Source organism: Myotis davidii, unplaced genomic scaffold (assembly GCF_000327345.1).
Source record: "Myotis davidii unplaced genomic scaffold, ASM32734v1 scaffold755, whole genome shotgun sequence".
Taxonomy (NCBI): Eukaryota; Metazoa; Chordata; class Mammalia; order Chiroptera; family Vespertilionidae; genus Myotis; species Myotis davidii.
In genome coordinates this window covers 95,125-114,031 of record NW_006286230.1, presented here as the reverse complement: position 1 = coordinate 114,031, position 18,907 = coordinate 95,125, and the positions used below count along the sequence as shown (strand labels likewise).

At 39.0% G+C, this 18,907-nt stretch overlaps 1 protein-coding gene across 1 annotated transcript in view; it reads right to left on the bottom strand.

The window, feature by feature from the left end:
* LOC102774352 (FRAS1-related extracellular matrix protein 2) overlaps positions 1 to 18,907 on the bottom strand; it is a gene marked incomplete at its 5' end in the record, with an annotated part of 71,873 nt that overhangs the window by 38,330 nt on the left and 14,636 nt on the right. Inside the window, 5 exons of the mRNA XM_006757371.2 lie at positions 4,590 to 4,921; positions 6,307 to 6,438; positions 10,074 to 10,377; positions 11,831 to 11,989; positions 13,771 to 13,901. Coding sequence (XP_006757434.1) covers positions 4,590 to 4,921; positions 6,307 to 6,438; positions 10,074 to 10,377; positions 11,831 to 11,989; positions 13,771 to 13,901 — 1,058 coding nt within the window. The remainder of the gene's footprint in view (positions 1 to 4,589; positions 4,922 to 6,306; positions 6,439 to 10,073; positions 10,378 to 11,830; positions 11,990 to 13,770; positions 13,902 to 18,907) is intronic.

Genomic DNA, 18,907 nt, shown 5'->3' with positions numbered 1-18,907 from the left:
GGGGTAAGAGATCAACCGAAGGACTTGTATGCATGCATATAAGCATAGCCAATGGACATAAGACACTGGTGGGTAGGGGAGGCTGGGGGAATGTCAAGGGGGGGGGGGAGACATATGTAATACTCTTTGTAATACTTTAAGCAATAAAAGAAAATTAAAAAAGGAAATATAACTACAAAAATCATTTTAATATTAAATATTATTAGAGTCTCCGCATTTCTTTTTTATTTGCAAGTAAAATCCTGAACTTTTTTAGAGTAATGATTTGGGAGTACTGGGTCGAATGGGAGTTCCATTTTTAACTTTTTGAGGAAACTCCATACTTTTCTCCACAGTGACTACACCAGTTTGCATTTCCACCAGCAGTGCACGAGGGTTCCCTTTTCTCCACATCCTCTCCAGCACTTGTGGTTTGTTGATGATAGTCATTCTGACAGGTGTGAGATGGTACCTCATTGTTATTTTGATTTGCATCTCTACGATTATTAGTGACTTTGAGCATGTTTTTATATATCTCTTGGCATCCTTTATGTCCTCTTTCAAAAAGTGTCTATTTAGATCCTTTGCCCATTTTTTGATTTGATTGTTTATCTTCCTTTTGTTAAGTTGCATGAGTTCCCTGTAAATTTTAGAGATTAAACCCTAGGAATATATCCCAAGAAATCAGAAACACCCATCAGAAAGGACATATGCACACCTATGTACATAGTAGCACAATTTACCATAGCTAAGATTTGGAAACAGCCTATGTGCCCATCAGCAGATGACTGGATTAAAAAACTTTGGTACATCTACACAATGGAATACTACGCTGGTGTAAAAAAGAAGGAACTTTTACCATTTGCAATAGCATGGATGGACATTTTACTAAGAGCCTTATTATTAAATAAGGGGAATATAATGAACAACATAAACTGATGAACAAAAATATATCCAGAGACATAGAACCACCGAACGGACTGTCAAACCTCAGAGGGAAGGCGGGGGTGGGGGGGGATGAGAGGGGGGTGTAAGAGATCAACCAAAAGACTTGTATGCATGTATATTAGCATAACCAATGGACAGGGACACTGGGGCAGTGGGGGCCTGTCCTGTGGGGTGGAGGTGGCCGGGGAGGGGTCAATGGGGGAAAAAGGAGACATATGTAATACTTTAAACAACAACAACAAAAAAGAGTAACAATTTGACTCTTAAAACTCTATTTCATTGAAATGTAAGCTCTGTATCTGATGCCCTCAATAGGTACTTTGTATGATCTCAGGCATAGGGTAGGTTTTCATGGAATATGGCTTTAATTTATGAATGTACAATAAATCAGATGGCTAAAACAGAAATAGTCATAATATCAGTTAAAACTAGCTGTAATCAAATTGCAAAAACTTAATATTTCATTTGTTGTTAACAGATAACCATCCTGGACATTTCAGGTGATTCTTTCAGTTTGCTAACTCTTTCTTATAAGTTAAAAAATCTCAATGTGGGCAATTGGGGAAGTCAGAAAACCCTTTCAAAGGATGTTATAAACAGCTTTTTAATAACAAAGAAAAACACAGGAACTTGGCAACATGTCATGGCAGTAACTTTAGCTACAAAGAACACATAAATAAAAAAATCAGTTTTACATCCTGTTGTTCCTGGCAGAAGTAATTACCAGTTAGTAAAATTTTGTGTGCACAGTGATTACCTTGATCTAAGTGCCAAGTCTAATGAAGGACCAGAAGAAGGAAATTCACATCTGTTAGATGCTTGGCCAGGGATTTGTGGAATTGTTAGAAAAAAAATAGGCCCAAGTCAGCATTGGCTGCTTTAAGGTGTTGTGCAATGGAGTGGGCAAAAATATAAAGCTACTATGAAGCACATTTACCTATGTTGATGATTTACTTTTATTTTTGCCCATTTTCCCCATCTTAAATGCAGAAATGTAAAAGTTTGTAAAATTCTAAAGTAAAATGTGTTCACCAAGTATTTAGTTTGCTCTCCCTTCAGGTATGTTTCAATCTGATTTGCCAGTGCTCAAATGAAACTGTAGTCTACTGTTGTAAAGACATGTATTTGCATAATTTTACCAACAGTGGGTGTGGATATAATCTCGCAAAAATTAATATGACTGCTATTGGGCAGCATTCTTGTACCCAGCACAAAAGGAAAAGTTTATTTGCCTTTTTTGCAATAGCACCTGTGATGATACCCATTCCTCACATTCACCCAATTAAATGACCTTTGAATTCACTCAATTAAATGTCTAGATAAGTAACAAAATATGGTTAAGAGCACAGGCTTACAAGTGACTTTCCCAAACAAGCCATTTGAAATCTCTTTGCTTCAACTTTCTCATCTCTAAACAAGAGGCAAAATTAGGCCCAGCCATTTGGCTCAGTATATAGAGCATTGGCCTGTGGACTGAATGATCCCAGGTTTGATTCTGGTCAAGGGCATATATCTTGGTTGCAGGCTCAATACCTACCCTAGTCGGGACACATGCAGAAGGCAACCAATCAAGGTATGCCTCTCACACTGATGTTTTTCTCTCGCTGTTTCCCACCCTCCCTTCCACTCTCTCTAAAAAATACAAACAAAACACACACAATAAAAAACAAAACAAAATAAAAAACAACAATGAAAAATGTCCTTGGGTGAGGATTAACAAACAAAACAAAAATGAATAAATAGACAAAATTAGCACTTGTTGCAAGAGTGTTGTTGTGAGGACAGACTAAGTGGAAATATGTAAGGTGCTTAGAAGAATGTCAGGCACATAGTAAACATTAAATAAATGTTATTACCATCATTATTGGTATTGTTAGTACAATTATTAGGTATTTTTCTTCTCTAGAACCCCAAACTAATGGGGAAAATTAGAAAAATATCTCAAAGGGTTAGATTTCTTCTACCTTAATTTATATTTTCTTCTCCCACACCTCTATTTAAAAATGGGTGTGGGTGGGTGGTGGGGGCCAAGGGGTAGGATGTAGGAAAACATCAATAGCTGGGGGAGAAGTTTAAGCCCAAGGAAAAAAGTAGAGGAAAATGAGACTGTCTTTTTTCTAAGACACATGGTTTCATTCTAAGAGAGTAAGCAACATGTTTTATTAGGTTGTTTTGCCATTCATGCTGATGCTTTTAGAATTTTATAATAAGGTCCTAAAATTTTAATGATTTACACTGCTTCTCTATCATGGTTATGCTATTTTTAAATTTTATTTTAAACTAGAGGCCCTGTGCATGAAATTTGTGCACAGAGGGAGGGAGTGTCCCTCAGCCCAGCCTGCACCCTCTCACAATCCGGGACGTATTAGGGGACGTCCAATTGCCAGTTTAGGCCCAGGATCGAGCCTAAACTGGCAGTCGAACATCCCTTTTGCAATCCTGGACCGCTGGCTCCTAACTGCTTGCCTGCCTGCCTGATTGCCCCTAACCACTCACTTGCCTGCCTGATTGCCCCTAACACCTCTTCCTGCCTGCCTGATCGCCTCTAACCACTCACCTGCCTGCCTTATAGCCCCTAACCACTTGCCTGCCGACCTGATCTCCCCTAACTGCTCACCTGATTACCTGATCACCCCTAACTGCTTGCCTGCCTGCCTGATTGCTCCTAACTGCCTCTGCCTGCCTGCCTCATTGTCCCTAACCACTCGCCTCACTGCCTGATGCCCCTAACCACTCACCTGCCTGCCTGATGGCCCCTAACCGCCTCTGCTTTGGCCCCCACTGCCACAGTTTTGTCCAGAAGGTCATATGGAATGATGTCCCAAAGGTCGTTCGGTTGTCCGGTATAATTAGCATATTACACTTTTATTATTATAGATAATGGAAAAGCAGAACAATCTTTTCAGAAGAAAGTCATACACAAACTGGTTAATAATTGGATGTTTTAATACTTAATTGCATACTCTTTTATTCTGTATTATGTAACTTAAGCCTCTCAGGCAGGCAAAACTTAACTGAAACCTGCAAGTTGCCAGTTTTCATCTACTGCAGAGTAGAACTCTAGGCAACTCAACTTCGAATCATAACAATGAGTTTTCTAGCTAGCAGTGGTAATGAAAAGAAAAAAATACTGACCTTAAAAATTAAATAGTGAAATTTTGATTTTAAAAAAAGGCACCAGGAAAGGATAGTAAATTTAGCTGAGCATTTTATGGTAAGATTTGGCTGGAGAGATGAATATAGTAGAGGGCAACATTTGCATTAAATATGTCCTTGATACACTGGAGAAGTAGCCAGATATAATAGGATAAGCCTTAAGCAGGTAAGTGCAGGACTTCACTAGAGCAGCTATCTGGATCGTATAAATAAAAGATAGAAAAGTGTGTCAGAGGATGTATATTTTGAAAACTACTTAATATTTGGATTTTTATTATATCATAGCAGATTCAGAATGTTGTTAAAAATAGATATATTTTGACACATTGTTCCAGAAATAGACATGACTTTTCACACCATTCATGCCAATTATTTGGTCCCTCTTGTACCTAATGAATTATATCACCAAGATGGAAAACTGGATTTGGGATTTAGTCCAAATCTATGTAACTGAACAAGCCAACTGGTTTATCAGTGACCAACATTTAGATGTTAAAAATTCATACCTGTCCATCTGTTCCAACAGTGCCTCCACAATCAGTGAGAAGTTCTGACATGTCATAGTAGCTAACAAACTCCCACAAACAGGCCTCTAGGTTCAGATTTCGGTAGAAGCGCAAGGTACTTGAACCTCTGATAGACGAACTGTACTGATAAGGATACATCTCTCCAACTATTTCTGGATTTTTTCTAGCATCAGTCAGAAAACCATGATGGGTCTTTACTTCAGTATAATCCAGGAGATTTGAGCACTTGTGGTTTCCAATTCGTGTGCCATCAGGGCTGAGGGTGAGCTCGAAGTTGGAAAGTTCTTTAGTGGAGATCACAGGGAGCATGCCTATAAGGAATTTTAATCATTGTTACCATTCTCTTTTTTAAAAAATTATCTTTATACTTGAAAGTATTACAGATCTCCTTTTTTCCTCCCACAATTACCCCCTCCTCCCGACTCCATCCCTCCCAAAGCCTTCACTGCACTATTGTTAAGTGTCCATGGGCTATACATATATGCATATAAGTTCTTGGGTTAATCTGTTCCTGCCTCTCCCCCACTATGCTCCCCTCCCTTTCCCTCTGTCTGAGACTCTCCAGTCTGTTGCATGTGTCCATGTCTCTGGATCTATTTTGTTTGCTAACAGCGAAGGGCTTAGAACACTTTCTAATTTCTTTATCTCTTGAGAAGATAGTCATAAAATTCTGAGAGCAGTGATTGTCAAAGTAGTATCTTAGTACCACTTGGTGTCTTGGGAATTTTTCAGGAGATCTATAACATTAAAGCTATTTTTGTAATAATACTAAGATATTATTGGACTCTTCCACCTTATTCTCTCACTGTGGTAGGTCCGTTTTAGCCTGATGGGTTTCTCCTGTCCTTTGCACCCCTGAGTCACATATCCAAATGGACCTATAGAGAGAGTGAGCCAATGTGGGACCAATGTTATGTTGTAAAGAGGTACAGATTCCTGTCAATCTAATCTGCCTGCTCAAAACAAATTTGGGTTTATAAAAAACAGACAAAACATTTTATAAGGGTGGGGGAGTTTACCTTGTAGTTTCTGATAGTACCTAACATTTCATCTCTCTTAGCTACTTAAAATATAACTAGCAACTGAGAAATAACAAATAATTACTTCAGGTATAAAGTGAATTGAGTGGAATACAACTTGGAAATGTCTTCTGTATGTAGAAAAATGTTCATAAAGTATAGGTAAAATTATTGACTCACAAATTCTGACCATATTTCCCTACCCAGAGAAAATGAAGACAAAATACAATAATGCTAGTTGCATTCTTAATTTTATTTCAGTACCTAAAAGATGTCTTAGTTATTGCAATAAATATTGGGAGAGATTTCTAAAACTACAGCTATGAAATAGCAAATACATGTTGAAGGTGAACATTTGAGATTCCAAAATGCTTTACTATAAGTCCAAGATCAAAAGTTTTGAAGATATATTTGTGCTATTTCATAATAGCTAGCATGTTAACCAACATTTTATTCCATTGTGTTTCGACATGTGTTAAACTTACCTAATTTTAGAGAATGCTTAAAATGTCAGGATGTTAAATGGGCAGAAAGAAAGCAGAAAAATTTGAAAGAAACAGAAAAACTTGAAGCTCAAGTTGCAAATTGAGCACTTATTGTCTGCTTAGTTAAATAGAGTATACAGGAAAATAAACCTGGTAATAAACTTTCCATGACTGTTTACTGAAGTCACCTACCGTCTGTGTGTGGCATCATGACCGTGAGCCTGATAAGGTTTGTGTACTCCGGGTCCTCGGGGCCCATGTAGCGCAACTTAGCTGAAAATGGCTCTGCTCCCACTATCCCTGGCACCCGAGGCTGACAAAGACCTAAAAATGAACACATTTATGCTAAAAGTAAATAATGGACAATGTCTGAAGAGTATTTTAAAAATAGGAACTATGATTTTTTCATGTACTTTAATATTCTCTCTGGACTCAAGGCATTGCTGAGAATAGAAAGCAGAAGCAGAAGACCATGGTATGAGAAGTAATTATAACAGTTTACTGGCTACTTCCTAACATTTGAGGTATTTTTAAAGCGTTTGAGAAAATATATTTGTTCAATGTGATTTAATATGTGCTGAATATTCTAGGTTGTGAAGTATAGTCACAAAATTATCTATAATAATAAAAGCATAATATGCTAATTAGACCGGACAGCTGAACGACCTTCTGGATGTCATTCTGGATGTCTTTTGGACAAAGCCACTGCAGCGGGGGCTGAGGCAGAGGTGGTTAGGGACGATCAGGTAGGCAGGTGAGCAGATGGGGTGATCAGGCAGGCAGTCAGAGTGGTTAGGTGAGATCAGGCAAACAGGCAGGCAGAGATGTTAGGGGCAATCAGAGTGGTTAGGTGTGATCAGGCAGGCAGGCAGAGTGGTTAGGGACAATCAGGCAGGCAGGCAGAGGCAGTTAGGATTGATCAGGTAGGTAGGCAGAGTGGTTAGGAGTTATCAGGCAGGCAGGAGAGCAGTTAGGGGCAATGAGACAGGCAGGCGAATGGTTAGGAGCAATGAGGCAGGCAGGCAGAGGGGTTAGGGGCAATGAGGCAGTCAGGCATGTGGTTAGGGGTGATCAGGCAGGCAAGCAGTTAGGGGCGATGAGGCAGGCAGGTGAGTGGTTAGGGGCGATCACTCAGGCAGGCAGGTGAGCAGTTAGGAGCCAGTGGTCCCAGATTACGAGAGGGTGTCTAACTGCCAGTTTAGGCCCAATCCCTCAGCCTAAACCAGCAGTTGGACATCCACAGAGGGGTGCTGGATTGTGAGAGGGTGCAGGTCAGGCTGAGGGACCTCCGCCTTGTGCACGAATTCATGCACCGGGCCTCTAGTCCTATATAATAAAAGCCTAATATGCAAATTGACTGAACAGCAGAACGACTGGTCACTATGATGCCCAATGACCACTAGGGGGCAGACCCTCAACACAGGAGCTGCCCCCAGCCTGCAGGCCCCAGACCAGCCAAGGCGGGTGCCAGTGGGGACTCCCTGATCACCCCATCAGTCACCCCACAGATTGGTCCTGATCGCTGGCCAGGCCTAGGGACCCTACCGGTGCACAAATTTCATGCACCAGGCCTCTAGTTTAATATAAAGTATGAACAGACACAGTATGGATGATTGAAAATCAATGGAAAAAAGTAAGTGTAGTTTAATTAAGTGATTTGATGTTTACTCTAAACATTAAATATACATTATTTGATCTTATAAAATATACATTATTTATAAGCTAATAAAACTAAAAACTGCACTCATTTTTAAAACAAAAACTAATGTGTCTTTGAAATAAGAGAACAAAATATTTAGTTTTCTCTATATATGTAATTTCTTACAGTATGTGTATTATAAATTATTTCTCATTATTTCTCTTCTCTCTCTCTCTCTCTCTCTGGCACTCAAGAATTTTGACATGAAAAGTCTTTCTCCAATATTTACTTTAAGGTAATTTTAATGTTTTCATTTTAATATCATGGAAGGGACCGAGATGCTGAGTTACAATTTGAAGACATCTAGGAAATATAATTTTAAACTGGTACAAAATTGGGGAATTAGGTACTTATTAGGACAGTAATAAAATCAGAGGGCAGGCCTCAGTATTTGGGCTGTTTTATTAGTAGGACTTATTTTAAGGTATTCCTTAATTTTTCTTCTTTTGGTACCAACTCAAAAGTTTGGTTTTAAGAGAAACAAACACCATATGTTTTAATCCCAATAAAAGGGCATATTTACTATACATGATATTAAAAAATATTGATCCTTATTATAAAATGGGGAGGTGGTACATATACATTTCTTTATGCAGTAAGTATACTTCTAAAACCTTGTATGCAAATAGAAGTTTTAGAAATAGAATCTTATAAATAAACATTTATTTTAAAATCTAATTTAAAATGTTTTCTGTAGAGTGAAGGATTGGTTTATAAAGTGGATTTCCTATCTTTTGTTATCTTTAACCATATCCTATTCTCCACCCCAACGTGTCAAGCTCCAGTCCTGAACACAATCTCCCTTGTATTACCAAGGTCTGGGTACTTGTACATACTTCTCTACCTGGATGATACCTCCTCTTCAGTCCCCAGCAAACTCCTACTCATGCAACAACCAACTTGGAATATTTTAGCATCGTATATGAGCCAATTTTCTAGGTCTGAACCTTGTATACTATCTGCTTCATTTTCTGTTCCTCTCACATGCCTTCCATTTCTCTGCTTTTAGTTCCCAGAATATTCCATGTTTTTTTCATGCTTCTCTGAGTCATTACTCATGCCTTTCCCCCTCTGTTTTCAAGATTCAGATTAAGAATCTCCTGTTTAATAAAACCTTTCCTGACCCATTCTGGGTAGAACTAATCACAACCACTTTTGCATTTCTGTGCCCTGTCCAGACTAAACATTATGTCCTCAATTTGAGTTTAAACTCCTTGAGGACAATAATCTTGCCGTATTTATTTATTTTTTAAAAATTCTGAGCATAAAGCACTTATATGCCAGCAGAAAGTCTGGTGTGTGATAGGTGATTTTAAAATGTAGAATGAACAAATATTTGTCTTTAATAAATATATTAAAATGGATTATTATTTTTAAGTACTTACTAGTATAGCATATTATAAAATACACTAGTGGCTCAGTGGACAGAATTCGTGCATGGGGAGGAAGTCCCTCAGCCCAGCCTGCACCCTCTCCAATTGGGGACTCCTTGGGGGATGTCTGACTGCCTGCAGTTGGGCATCCCTCTCACAATCTGGGACTGCTGGCTCCTAACCACTCGCCTGCCTGCCTGCCTGATCGCACCTAACTGCCTCTGCCTGCCTGCCTGATCGCCCCTAACTGCTCTCCCCTGCCGGCCTGATCTAGCCACCAAATGATTCTGCCTATCTGACCACCCCTAACTGCCCTCCCCTGCTGGACTGATCTCAACCCCAACTGCCTTCCCCTGCCAGCCTCATCTCGCCCAGTCTCTGTGTCTCTTTGTTTTTCTCAGCAGTCCTCCAGGCTTCCCTGCCTCCCTGTCTCACTCTTCCTCTTTCCTGGTTGGGAGGAGGTGGGGCCAGTGGGGGCTGCTCCACCCTCTGCCGACCCTCCCTTCCATCCTGGCCTTTTCAGGCCCAGTCTCTTTTGTTTCCTCATTCTGAGAGAGTGAGTTGGGATGGAGGGAAAGAAAGGGAGAAAAGGCTGTGAGCTGGTGGGCACTGTGTGTGTCTGTGCGTGTGCATGGTTGTGAGTGAATGTGAGTGCCGGCCCTGCTTCCCTCATCCCTGTCTCCACTGCCGCAAGTCCCCACCCACCAGAGCCGGCTGCACACGCAGCCTGGGCATTAGGTAGAGTCTTCAATTGTTGTGGATGTGATAGACCCAGGGTTTTTATATATTAGGATGGGGCATTTGAAAAAATTAATAGCCAGAAATTAAATATTTATAATATGCCATGGTATCCCAATGACCTTTGTGTGAAAATAGGAATATGTTACCTTCTTCTTTACTGATGGTTACAATAGGGCTCATCAGCTCCAGGCCTTCATTGCCATTGGTATTGACAGCACGAGCCGCACACTGTACCCTGGAGCCAGGTTGAAAGTATATGGAATCTAAAGTGATCATCTTGGATGATGTAAAATAGGTGTCAAAGTCCACTTCTTTCATGGGGCTGGTCACACCATCAGTGCCAGTGGGTGCACTAATCAGCCATCGGTACAGAGTCAAAGTATCATTGATGTTCTCACTTGTACAAATAGAACCTGTTTTGTCATAGTTTGAATATTTAGGATTGCAAGCCTATGGGGAACACAGAACTCTGTTAGGGCCACAATATAGAATAATGTGTAAACTATTCATCTCAAGTTCCATCATAGTGCTTTCACTGATGCTTTTTCCCCCTTCCTACACGCTATTTGTGCAACCCTCAAATTTTTATTCCTAGCCATAATAGCTCTTATGAACTCTAATCTTACATTTCAAACTTCTATTGGATGTTTCTACTTCTAAGTGATACAAGTAAAAGTGTTATTCATTTCATCATCTCTTGAATCCTCAGAGTTGTCCATATAATGGTGGGATAGAGAATCTTTGTTCCTTCTCTGTCTCCTTTCCTTCTTCCCTCCTTTCTCTCATCTTGCCCCCCACATCCAGTGGGTCAGTGAACTTGGTTGATTCTTCTTTTGCAATATTTCTTAAATTTCTCCCTTCCCATTCCCAACACCACCTCCCTAATTGAGGGCCTTTCTAATCAAGTGACACACTGCTGCCTTGGTAACACTCCAACACAACTTCTCCTCTCATGAAATTCTATGCAAGAACTCCTTGCTACCCAACAAATGAAGTCCACATTCTTTAATGTAACATTTAAAGACCTTTATAACTTGACACCAAATTATTATGTTTGCCTTGTTAATTCAATAAACATTTATTGTGAACCCATTTTATGTAGGTCATCATACCAGGGCTGTTATGATATAAAAATAGGCCCCAGTTTTTGCTCACAGGGAGCTTATAATTTAGATTTAAGTGTAGGCAAAAAAAAGTGGAATAATAATATTCCATTCTTTAACTTGGTTGGTGTGGCTTAGTTGGTTGGAGCATTGTCCCATGCACCAAAAGGTCACCGGTTCAATTCCAGGTCATGGCACATACCCCAACTGTGGGTTCGATCCCGGGTTTGGCCACATGCAGGAAGCAACTGATTGATGTTTCTCTCTCACATTGATGTTTCTCCCTCTGTTTTCCTTTCTCTCTAAAAGCAGTGAAAGATAATATACCACTTTTTTTGCTATTCTTCTAGATGTAACTTATGATGCAATTACTTCTTCCTGAAATAACTTTCCCTTATCTGACTCTTCTTTCAAACTGAAATTTCACTGGACCATCCTAAGCCTTCCCTTGTAAATAGAGCTGCATTATTCTTGTGAATATGTTCATATTTTGTCCCGTAGTAACTAACTTTCACATGTTTTTATCTTTTTTATTTTTTGATTTCCCTGAGAATCTGACCCTTATTTATTTTCCTATTAGTGACAGACACTGAGATAACATGAAATAACAATCTATGTACACATCACTTAATTAAGCTTTGTTGGATAAAGGAAGAAAAATGAGAACTTTGATTAATACCATATTTTCCTTTCAAAGTAGTATTTTCCCACTTTTCTTCATGTCAAAGCTAATACTATATTAGTTAAGCTAGAATTATTTTAAGTAATTATTTTACAATTTTCTTCAATTTCCTACTCACTGTGATACAGATGACAGGATAACCAGACACAGGTCCAGCATTCTCGTTAGCTCTGGAAGTATCATCATACATCAATAAAGACACAATTTGAGGGATAGAAGGAAAAGTGACATCTGCCATGCTGTTCATTTCTTCTATATACACAATGGCTTTCGTCACCTAGTGGCAAAAGATAATTATCTGTGATTATTAAAATATTTGACTCTTAGTGGTTCTATTGCACAGAACAATGCCATGATGCTTGGCAAGTCCCTGGCTTCATCATGATAAAATTGTCACACGCAGATACCTTTCAGAGTGACAGATTCTGTATGGTTTATTCTATGTGACTCTGGCACCTTGGCCATATCTTATGGTATCAGGGAAGGGTACCTGAGCCCAGGGCAGTATGTGTTGAACAAAGGCCCATGAAGCATTTGTGCTCTAATTTTTTTCTGTAAATTGTGATGAAAGTAGCTAAATCTGTCTTGGAGTTGTTAAGTAGAAGATCCATAAAAAAAGTCAGTTAGTTGATAGTGAGAGAAAAGCTAAAAGACACCTTGAGAGAAGGTAGATCCTAGAGGTTATGTGATAGTTTGGGCTATGCTGAAGTTAGTGCCAGTATAAAAGCAAAACTTTAAATGGTCAGAGCTTGAAGGAGCCTGAAGCACAGGCAGAGGGAAAAGTTGAGTCATGATAGGAGAGGAATCTGTGAACATGTGCTGCTGGTAAGGTAATCAGAACACCTGGCTGATAAATTTGCCTTAGCTCCCGAATACTCTTCCAATATCTAACTACCATAGTTTCCAAATCTATATTTGTAAGTGCGTTCTTAAAAAAGCTTTTATTACTTGAAGTGAATCTCAGTTTCTTTCACTTAAAAAAGTTTAATAACATGCTCCATAAAAATAACAAAAGACTAATTTTTATGTGATCAAGGCTTAAGAAAAGATTTTCTGCTCATACTTCTTTAATTTTAAATATGACTTTAAGAAAAGCAAGGCACTGTAGCAGAAATATCACCAAATAGTAGAAATTATAAAATGGTAACCCATACTTAAGGAAGAAAATCTCTCTAATTTGATCTCATAAAAATAGTGAAACAAATAATAAAAGAAATAGAGTAAATTTAGGCATAGATATTATAAATATTGATCTGTTCCTAAATCATTTAGCTTTAAAAATTATTTTAGGCCCTGCCAGTGTGGCTCAGTTGGTTTGAGCATCATCCCATGCACCAAGAGATCACTGGTTTGATTTCCAGTTCAGGACACTTGCAGGCTGTAGCTGATCGATGCTTCTCTCTCATCAATGTTTGTCTCACTCTCTCCCTTTCTCTTCCTCTCTCTCTAAAACCAATAAAAACTTATTAAAACATTGTTTTGGATTTAAAGGTAAAAAAATGTTTAAATTTGTTCATCTTAAAGAAAAATTGGTTGCGTATGCAACATAAATTAAATAAAAAGAAAAGAGGTGTTAGAACTGTAACATTTTGGGCTATGCTGAAGTGAGTGCCAATAAATGTTATATTTACTCTAAACATTAATTTAATAAAGCTAGGTTGAGAAGGTAAAGATTTTTTGAAGATTAGCAAACTATTTTGTGAATTAAAATGTGTGTTTTAATGAGTTGTGCACTGAATTAATGGTCTCATCTTTGTGCTGAGATGATGCTTTCTCTCTGGAGGTTAATTCTAAATTGCTGTACATGGGCAGATGTAGGGCTCAGTGACTCTAGTCCTTGAGTTTCTACAAACATGATTTTTCAAACAAAGACACGAATCTCTTGATTATAATCTAATAGGAACAAAATTTATTTAGGAGTTAAAAGGGATAATGCACATCTCCTTTATATAAGGCTTGTACTGAGTCCCATTACTGTATTGTACACTATGAGATGCTTATATGCAATTTCCCTGATAAAATGTTAGCTATGAATTTGTACCTGTATTTATTACTTACCTGTGTCTCTGCTATCATATTTTCATCAGGTTTTAGGTGAACAGTGAAGGCCTCTCTCATCTCTCTAACCCCATCATGGATTACTTCAATTTCAACAATGTGCTGGGTTTCTCCCTCCTTAAATTCAATTTCTATAAGTGCAAAATCACAAATTTAAATATTTTACATATGAATATGAGTTTTTGTTAAGCTTTTTTGTGAGCGATTCACAATGTGAAATACATTTTACAATATGGACCAGTGTGTATGTGTGTGTGTGTGTGTGTGTGTGTGTGTGTGTATGAATGAAATGGAATAAAAAGTTTTTTAAAATCACCTATTTCTACTATATTCATTACACTCTAATATTTTCTATTCTATTCCATTCTATCCTGAAAAAAATTTAATCATAAGCTACTAAATTTATTTATTGGACCTTAGTTTGAAAAAATGCTGAGTTATGGAAAGGATAATCAACAGTTCTAATACCAGGACACAACCAGAAAAACTTGCATCTTATTTCCCAAAATTTCTAAACCAACAGGACATAAGTCAAATGAATATGGTCACAGATATTATTGAATGTGAACAGTATTTACATTATGTATATATCTGGAAAAGCTGAATGTAAAATTAAGATTTTATCAACATATCAAATTATATCTTAAATTATATCTGTTATTGTTGATGTTAATCTTGGAAACTTAAAAACTTTTGTTAAAGATAAATATTAATGGTATTTTTTCTCTCATCCCTGTCCTTCCTCACTAAACAAAATTGCTTCATTATCTTGAAAACTAAGCCTAATTCTGTGAATCCCTTTGAACCCACTTACTTTAAAATCCTGAAAATGTTAAAATTTAATTGATTTTATTGAACTCATGAATAAGCAGCTGACTATAGTATGAAACCTGTATAAACTATTTTGTAGTTTTATTATACCTTTTTAGAAAATGGCACAGAAGTTTAAATAAAGAAGATAATCATTCCAATTAAAAAAGATAACAAATGATGCCTTCTGATCTAACTGCAGTTCAGTCATTATAATTCAAAATTATAAGTCTTAAAATGAGGCAGAAGAAAATGTGTCTCCAATGTGTTTTTCCTTTCCTACTTCTACTTTATAATTGTCAATTATAAAAAATAGAGGCCGAATGCACAAAATTCGTGCAAGAGTAGGCCTGCCTTCTCCCAGCTCCTGGCACTGTCTTCCCTCTGGCATCTGGGACCCGGGCTTTGCTCTGGCCACCAGCAGGCACTTGGGACCCGGGCTTCCTTCCTCTGGAAGGACGTCCAGTCTAATTAGCATATTATGCTTTTATTATTATAGAAGTGTTTAAAACTGAGTTAGGAAGCCAGACTCATCTTTAAAATTAGTTCTGTGTCTAGATACAGCCATTTTACACATTAGCCTTACCATGTTCTGTCTTTGATTCCACATACCCTGAAAGAGCTCTTGGCACTTGTTCCAAAAGAAAAACATAGGCGATCATTTCTGGCCCACCAATTTATTTAGTTTGACCGTGAGACATTGCATTAAAAAAATTAGTTTCTAACACTTAAAAATCTGTGGATTTCATAGGAAAGTATAGATTTTTGAGTTCTTTTGAACTTTTCTGTCTGCAACAGTCAGCTGGCTATGATAGCACAGGCTTTTTTTTTTCTTTCTCAGCAGCGAATAGCTTTTCCATCACTCCATTCTCACCTCAACCCCAAAACACTTCCCTTGCTTCACTCATTCTATAGCTTGTCTTAGCCCTATAAGCATTTAAGTTTTGTAACCCTCTGAATTGCACAAACTCAATTTCTAAGAAGTTAAAAACTTAAGTGTTTATTTTAAACTAGAGGCTCAGTGCACGAAATTCATGCACTTGGGGGAGGGGGCAGTCCCTCAGCCCAGCCTGCACCCTCTCACAGTCCAGAAACCCTTGGGGGATGTCTGACTGACGGCTTAGGCCCATTCCCTATGGGGAGAGGGCCTAAGCCATCAGTCAGACATCCTTAGCACTGCTGTGGAGGTGGGAGAGGCTCCTGCCACCGCTGCTGTGCTCGTCAGCCATGAGCCCAGCTTCTGGCTGAGCAGCGCTCCCCTTGTGGGAATGCACTGACCATCAGGGGGCAGCTCCTGCATTGAGCGTCTGCCCCCTGGTGGTCAGTGCATATCATAGCGACTGGTCGTTGTGCAGTTTGGTCCATTTGCATATTAGCCTTTTATTATATAGGATGTTAAATTATTATTTTCTTAGAGTACATGTGTTAGGTGATAGCTGTTTTCTCAACTATTTTAGTCTTTATCTGTTACATTAAACATTTTTAGCATAAATATTTCACCTTGTATTCTATATTTAAGTTTTTCTGTTTATTTGAAATGACTGATTTAAATTTGTAACATAAAAGGAAAAATTAGAGCATACTATTTCAGAAAATATTTCCTTTTTTCGTATGCTTTGATTCTCTTTATCTTTTTTAAATTATAAATTTAAATTTATTTTTTACTTAACTACAGTTGTATAATATTATATTGGTTATACTAGCTTCAGGTGTACAATATTAGGCATTTTTAACTTATAATGTGATTACCCCACTAATTCTAGTAAGTATCTGTCACTGTGTAAACTTATCACAATATTACTGACCATGTTCCCCTTCCCTTTTTCACTAACCTCCCTAACTCCTCCCTTCTGGCAAATCATCCCTTTGGCCTCTGTTCCTGTGAATCTGTTTTTATTTTGTTTGCTTGTTTTGTTTTCAAAGTCCATATAAGTGAAATCACATGGAATTTGTCTTTCTCTGACTTATTTCACTTAGCCTCATACGTTGTAGACACATCCATGTTGTTGCAAATTGCACCCCTAGGAAAACAGTATGGTGATCCCTCAAAAAACTAAAAATAGATATACTATACAACCCAGCAATTTCATTTCTGGGTACTTACCCAGAGAACACTAATTTGAAAAGATATGTGACCCCCTATATTCACTGCAGAATAATTTCCCATAGTCAAGATATGGAAGCAATCTAGGTGTCCATCAATAGATGAATGAATAAAGATGTGATACATCTATACAATGGAATGTTACACATCTATAACAAGAATGGAATATTGCCATTTGTGACAACATGGAAGGATTAGAAAATATTACTTAAATTTTTATTATAAACATTATAAATAGCAAGCTGACATTTATGTGATAAAAAAGAAACAGGCTGGCCCCAGCTGGGTGGCTCAGCTGGTTAGAGCATCATCCCATGCATCAGAAAGATTGTAGGTTCAATTCCTGCTCAGGCACATTCCTTAATTGTGGGTTCAATATCTGGTCAGGGAATGTACAGGAGGCAACCTGAGAGATGTGTCTCTCTCACATTGATGTTTTTCTCTCTCTCTCCTTACCTTTCTAAATTAATAAACACATTCCCAGGTGAGGATTAAAAAAAATGAGACAGGCTGTTTTAATGTTATTTAACATTTTTCTGACTGTCAATTTATTGCATAGATATAATATTTTTGATAGAGAGGAAGAGAGAGGGAAAAGGAGAGAGAGAAAGAGAGAGAGAGAGAGAGAGAGAGAGAGAGAGAGAGAGAGAGAGAAGAAGCGTGGGAGAGAGAGAGAGAGAGAGAAGCATGGATTGGTTGCCTCCCATACACACCCCGGCCAGGACCGAACCTGCAATCTGGTATGTACCCTGACTGGGAATCAATCCCGTGACCTTTCCATGTACAGAATGATGCTCTAACCAACGGGGCCAAACTGGCCAGGGCTGCATAGATATAATTTTGTTTCTGTTTTAGCAAAAAATATTTGTTTTATTTCTAAGAAAAACATCTACTTCTCAAGGTCATATTTTGCATATTTAGAAGGTGTTTCCTTCACATAAAACCTGTGTATTAAGAGGCTTACTTTAGCCTGACTGGAGTGTTTCAGTTGGTTGAGTGCTGTCCTGTGCACCACAAGGCTGTCAGTTAAATTCCTGTATAGAAACTATTGATGTTTTTCTCTCACATAAATGTTCTCCTCTCTCTCTCTGTCTCTCTCTCTCTCTCTCCCTCTCACTAATCATGTTCTTGGTGACAATAAAAAAATAAATAATAGACTTATTTTAGATATTATAATTTAGTGATAAGCAGTATTTTTCTCTCATTTTTGGTGGTATCTGATTTATTTCAAATATATCATCATCCTATATAATAAAGAGCTAATATGCAAATGGTCATCACACCCTCACACTGTCACACCATAACGACTCAGACACTCAACACTGGGGAGAGAGGAATGGGGACGAGCCAGGCACAAATGAGCTCACAAGAGAGGAATGGGGACCAGCCAGGCTGTGTGGCCTGGGAGAGGGACAAGCTACCTGCCCCGCAGTCCCAGGTGCCAGTGCCTATGGCTTCGTTCTGAGTGAAGTTGCCCGCCCATGGTCCCCTGAGGCTGCGGCTGGCCCGGGCGAAGCCAGCCCATGTCCTGGGTCCCTGCAGCCAGCCAAAGGAGGGAATCCTGGGTCCTGGGTGTGGGGCGAGGCAGAGGCAGTTAGGGGTGATCAGGCCAGCAGGGAAAGGGTTAGGGGCCATCAGGCAGGCAGGCAGCAGTGGTTGGGATAATCAGGCAGGCAGGCAGAGGGGTTAGGGACGATCAGGCAGGCATGGAGGTGAGTGGTTAAGAGCCAGCAGTCCCAGATTTCAAGAGGTAGTTGGACATCCCCTGTAGGGTCCCAGATTGGAGAGGGTACAGGCTGGCCTGAGGGACCCCACAATGGAAGAATTTTGTGCACCAGGCCTCTAGTCCTATCTAATAAAAGAGAAACATGGTAATTAGTGTACGACTGCCACCCTTCCCATTGGCTAATCAGGGCGATATGCAAACTAACTGCCAGCCAAAATGGCGGCTGGCAGCCAGGAAGCTTGAAGCGAACATGAGGCTTGCTTGCTTCAGTGACGGAGGACTCCAACGTTCCCCGCCTGCCACTGCCAGCCTCTGAGCTGCAACACTAAGCAACTATGCTACAAATATAGAAGCTAAACAAAACCCCAGAAACCTGCTTTAGTCGCCGGGCTTCAGCCAGCAGGATCACAACATTGTTTCAAATACAGAAGGTAAACAAAGGCCAGAAACCTGCTTTCAGCAGCGGAGGCCTAAGAGCTGGAGCCATGCCTCAGCCC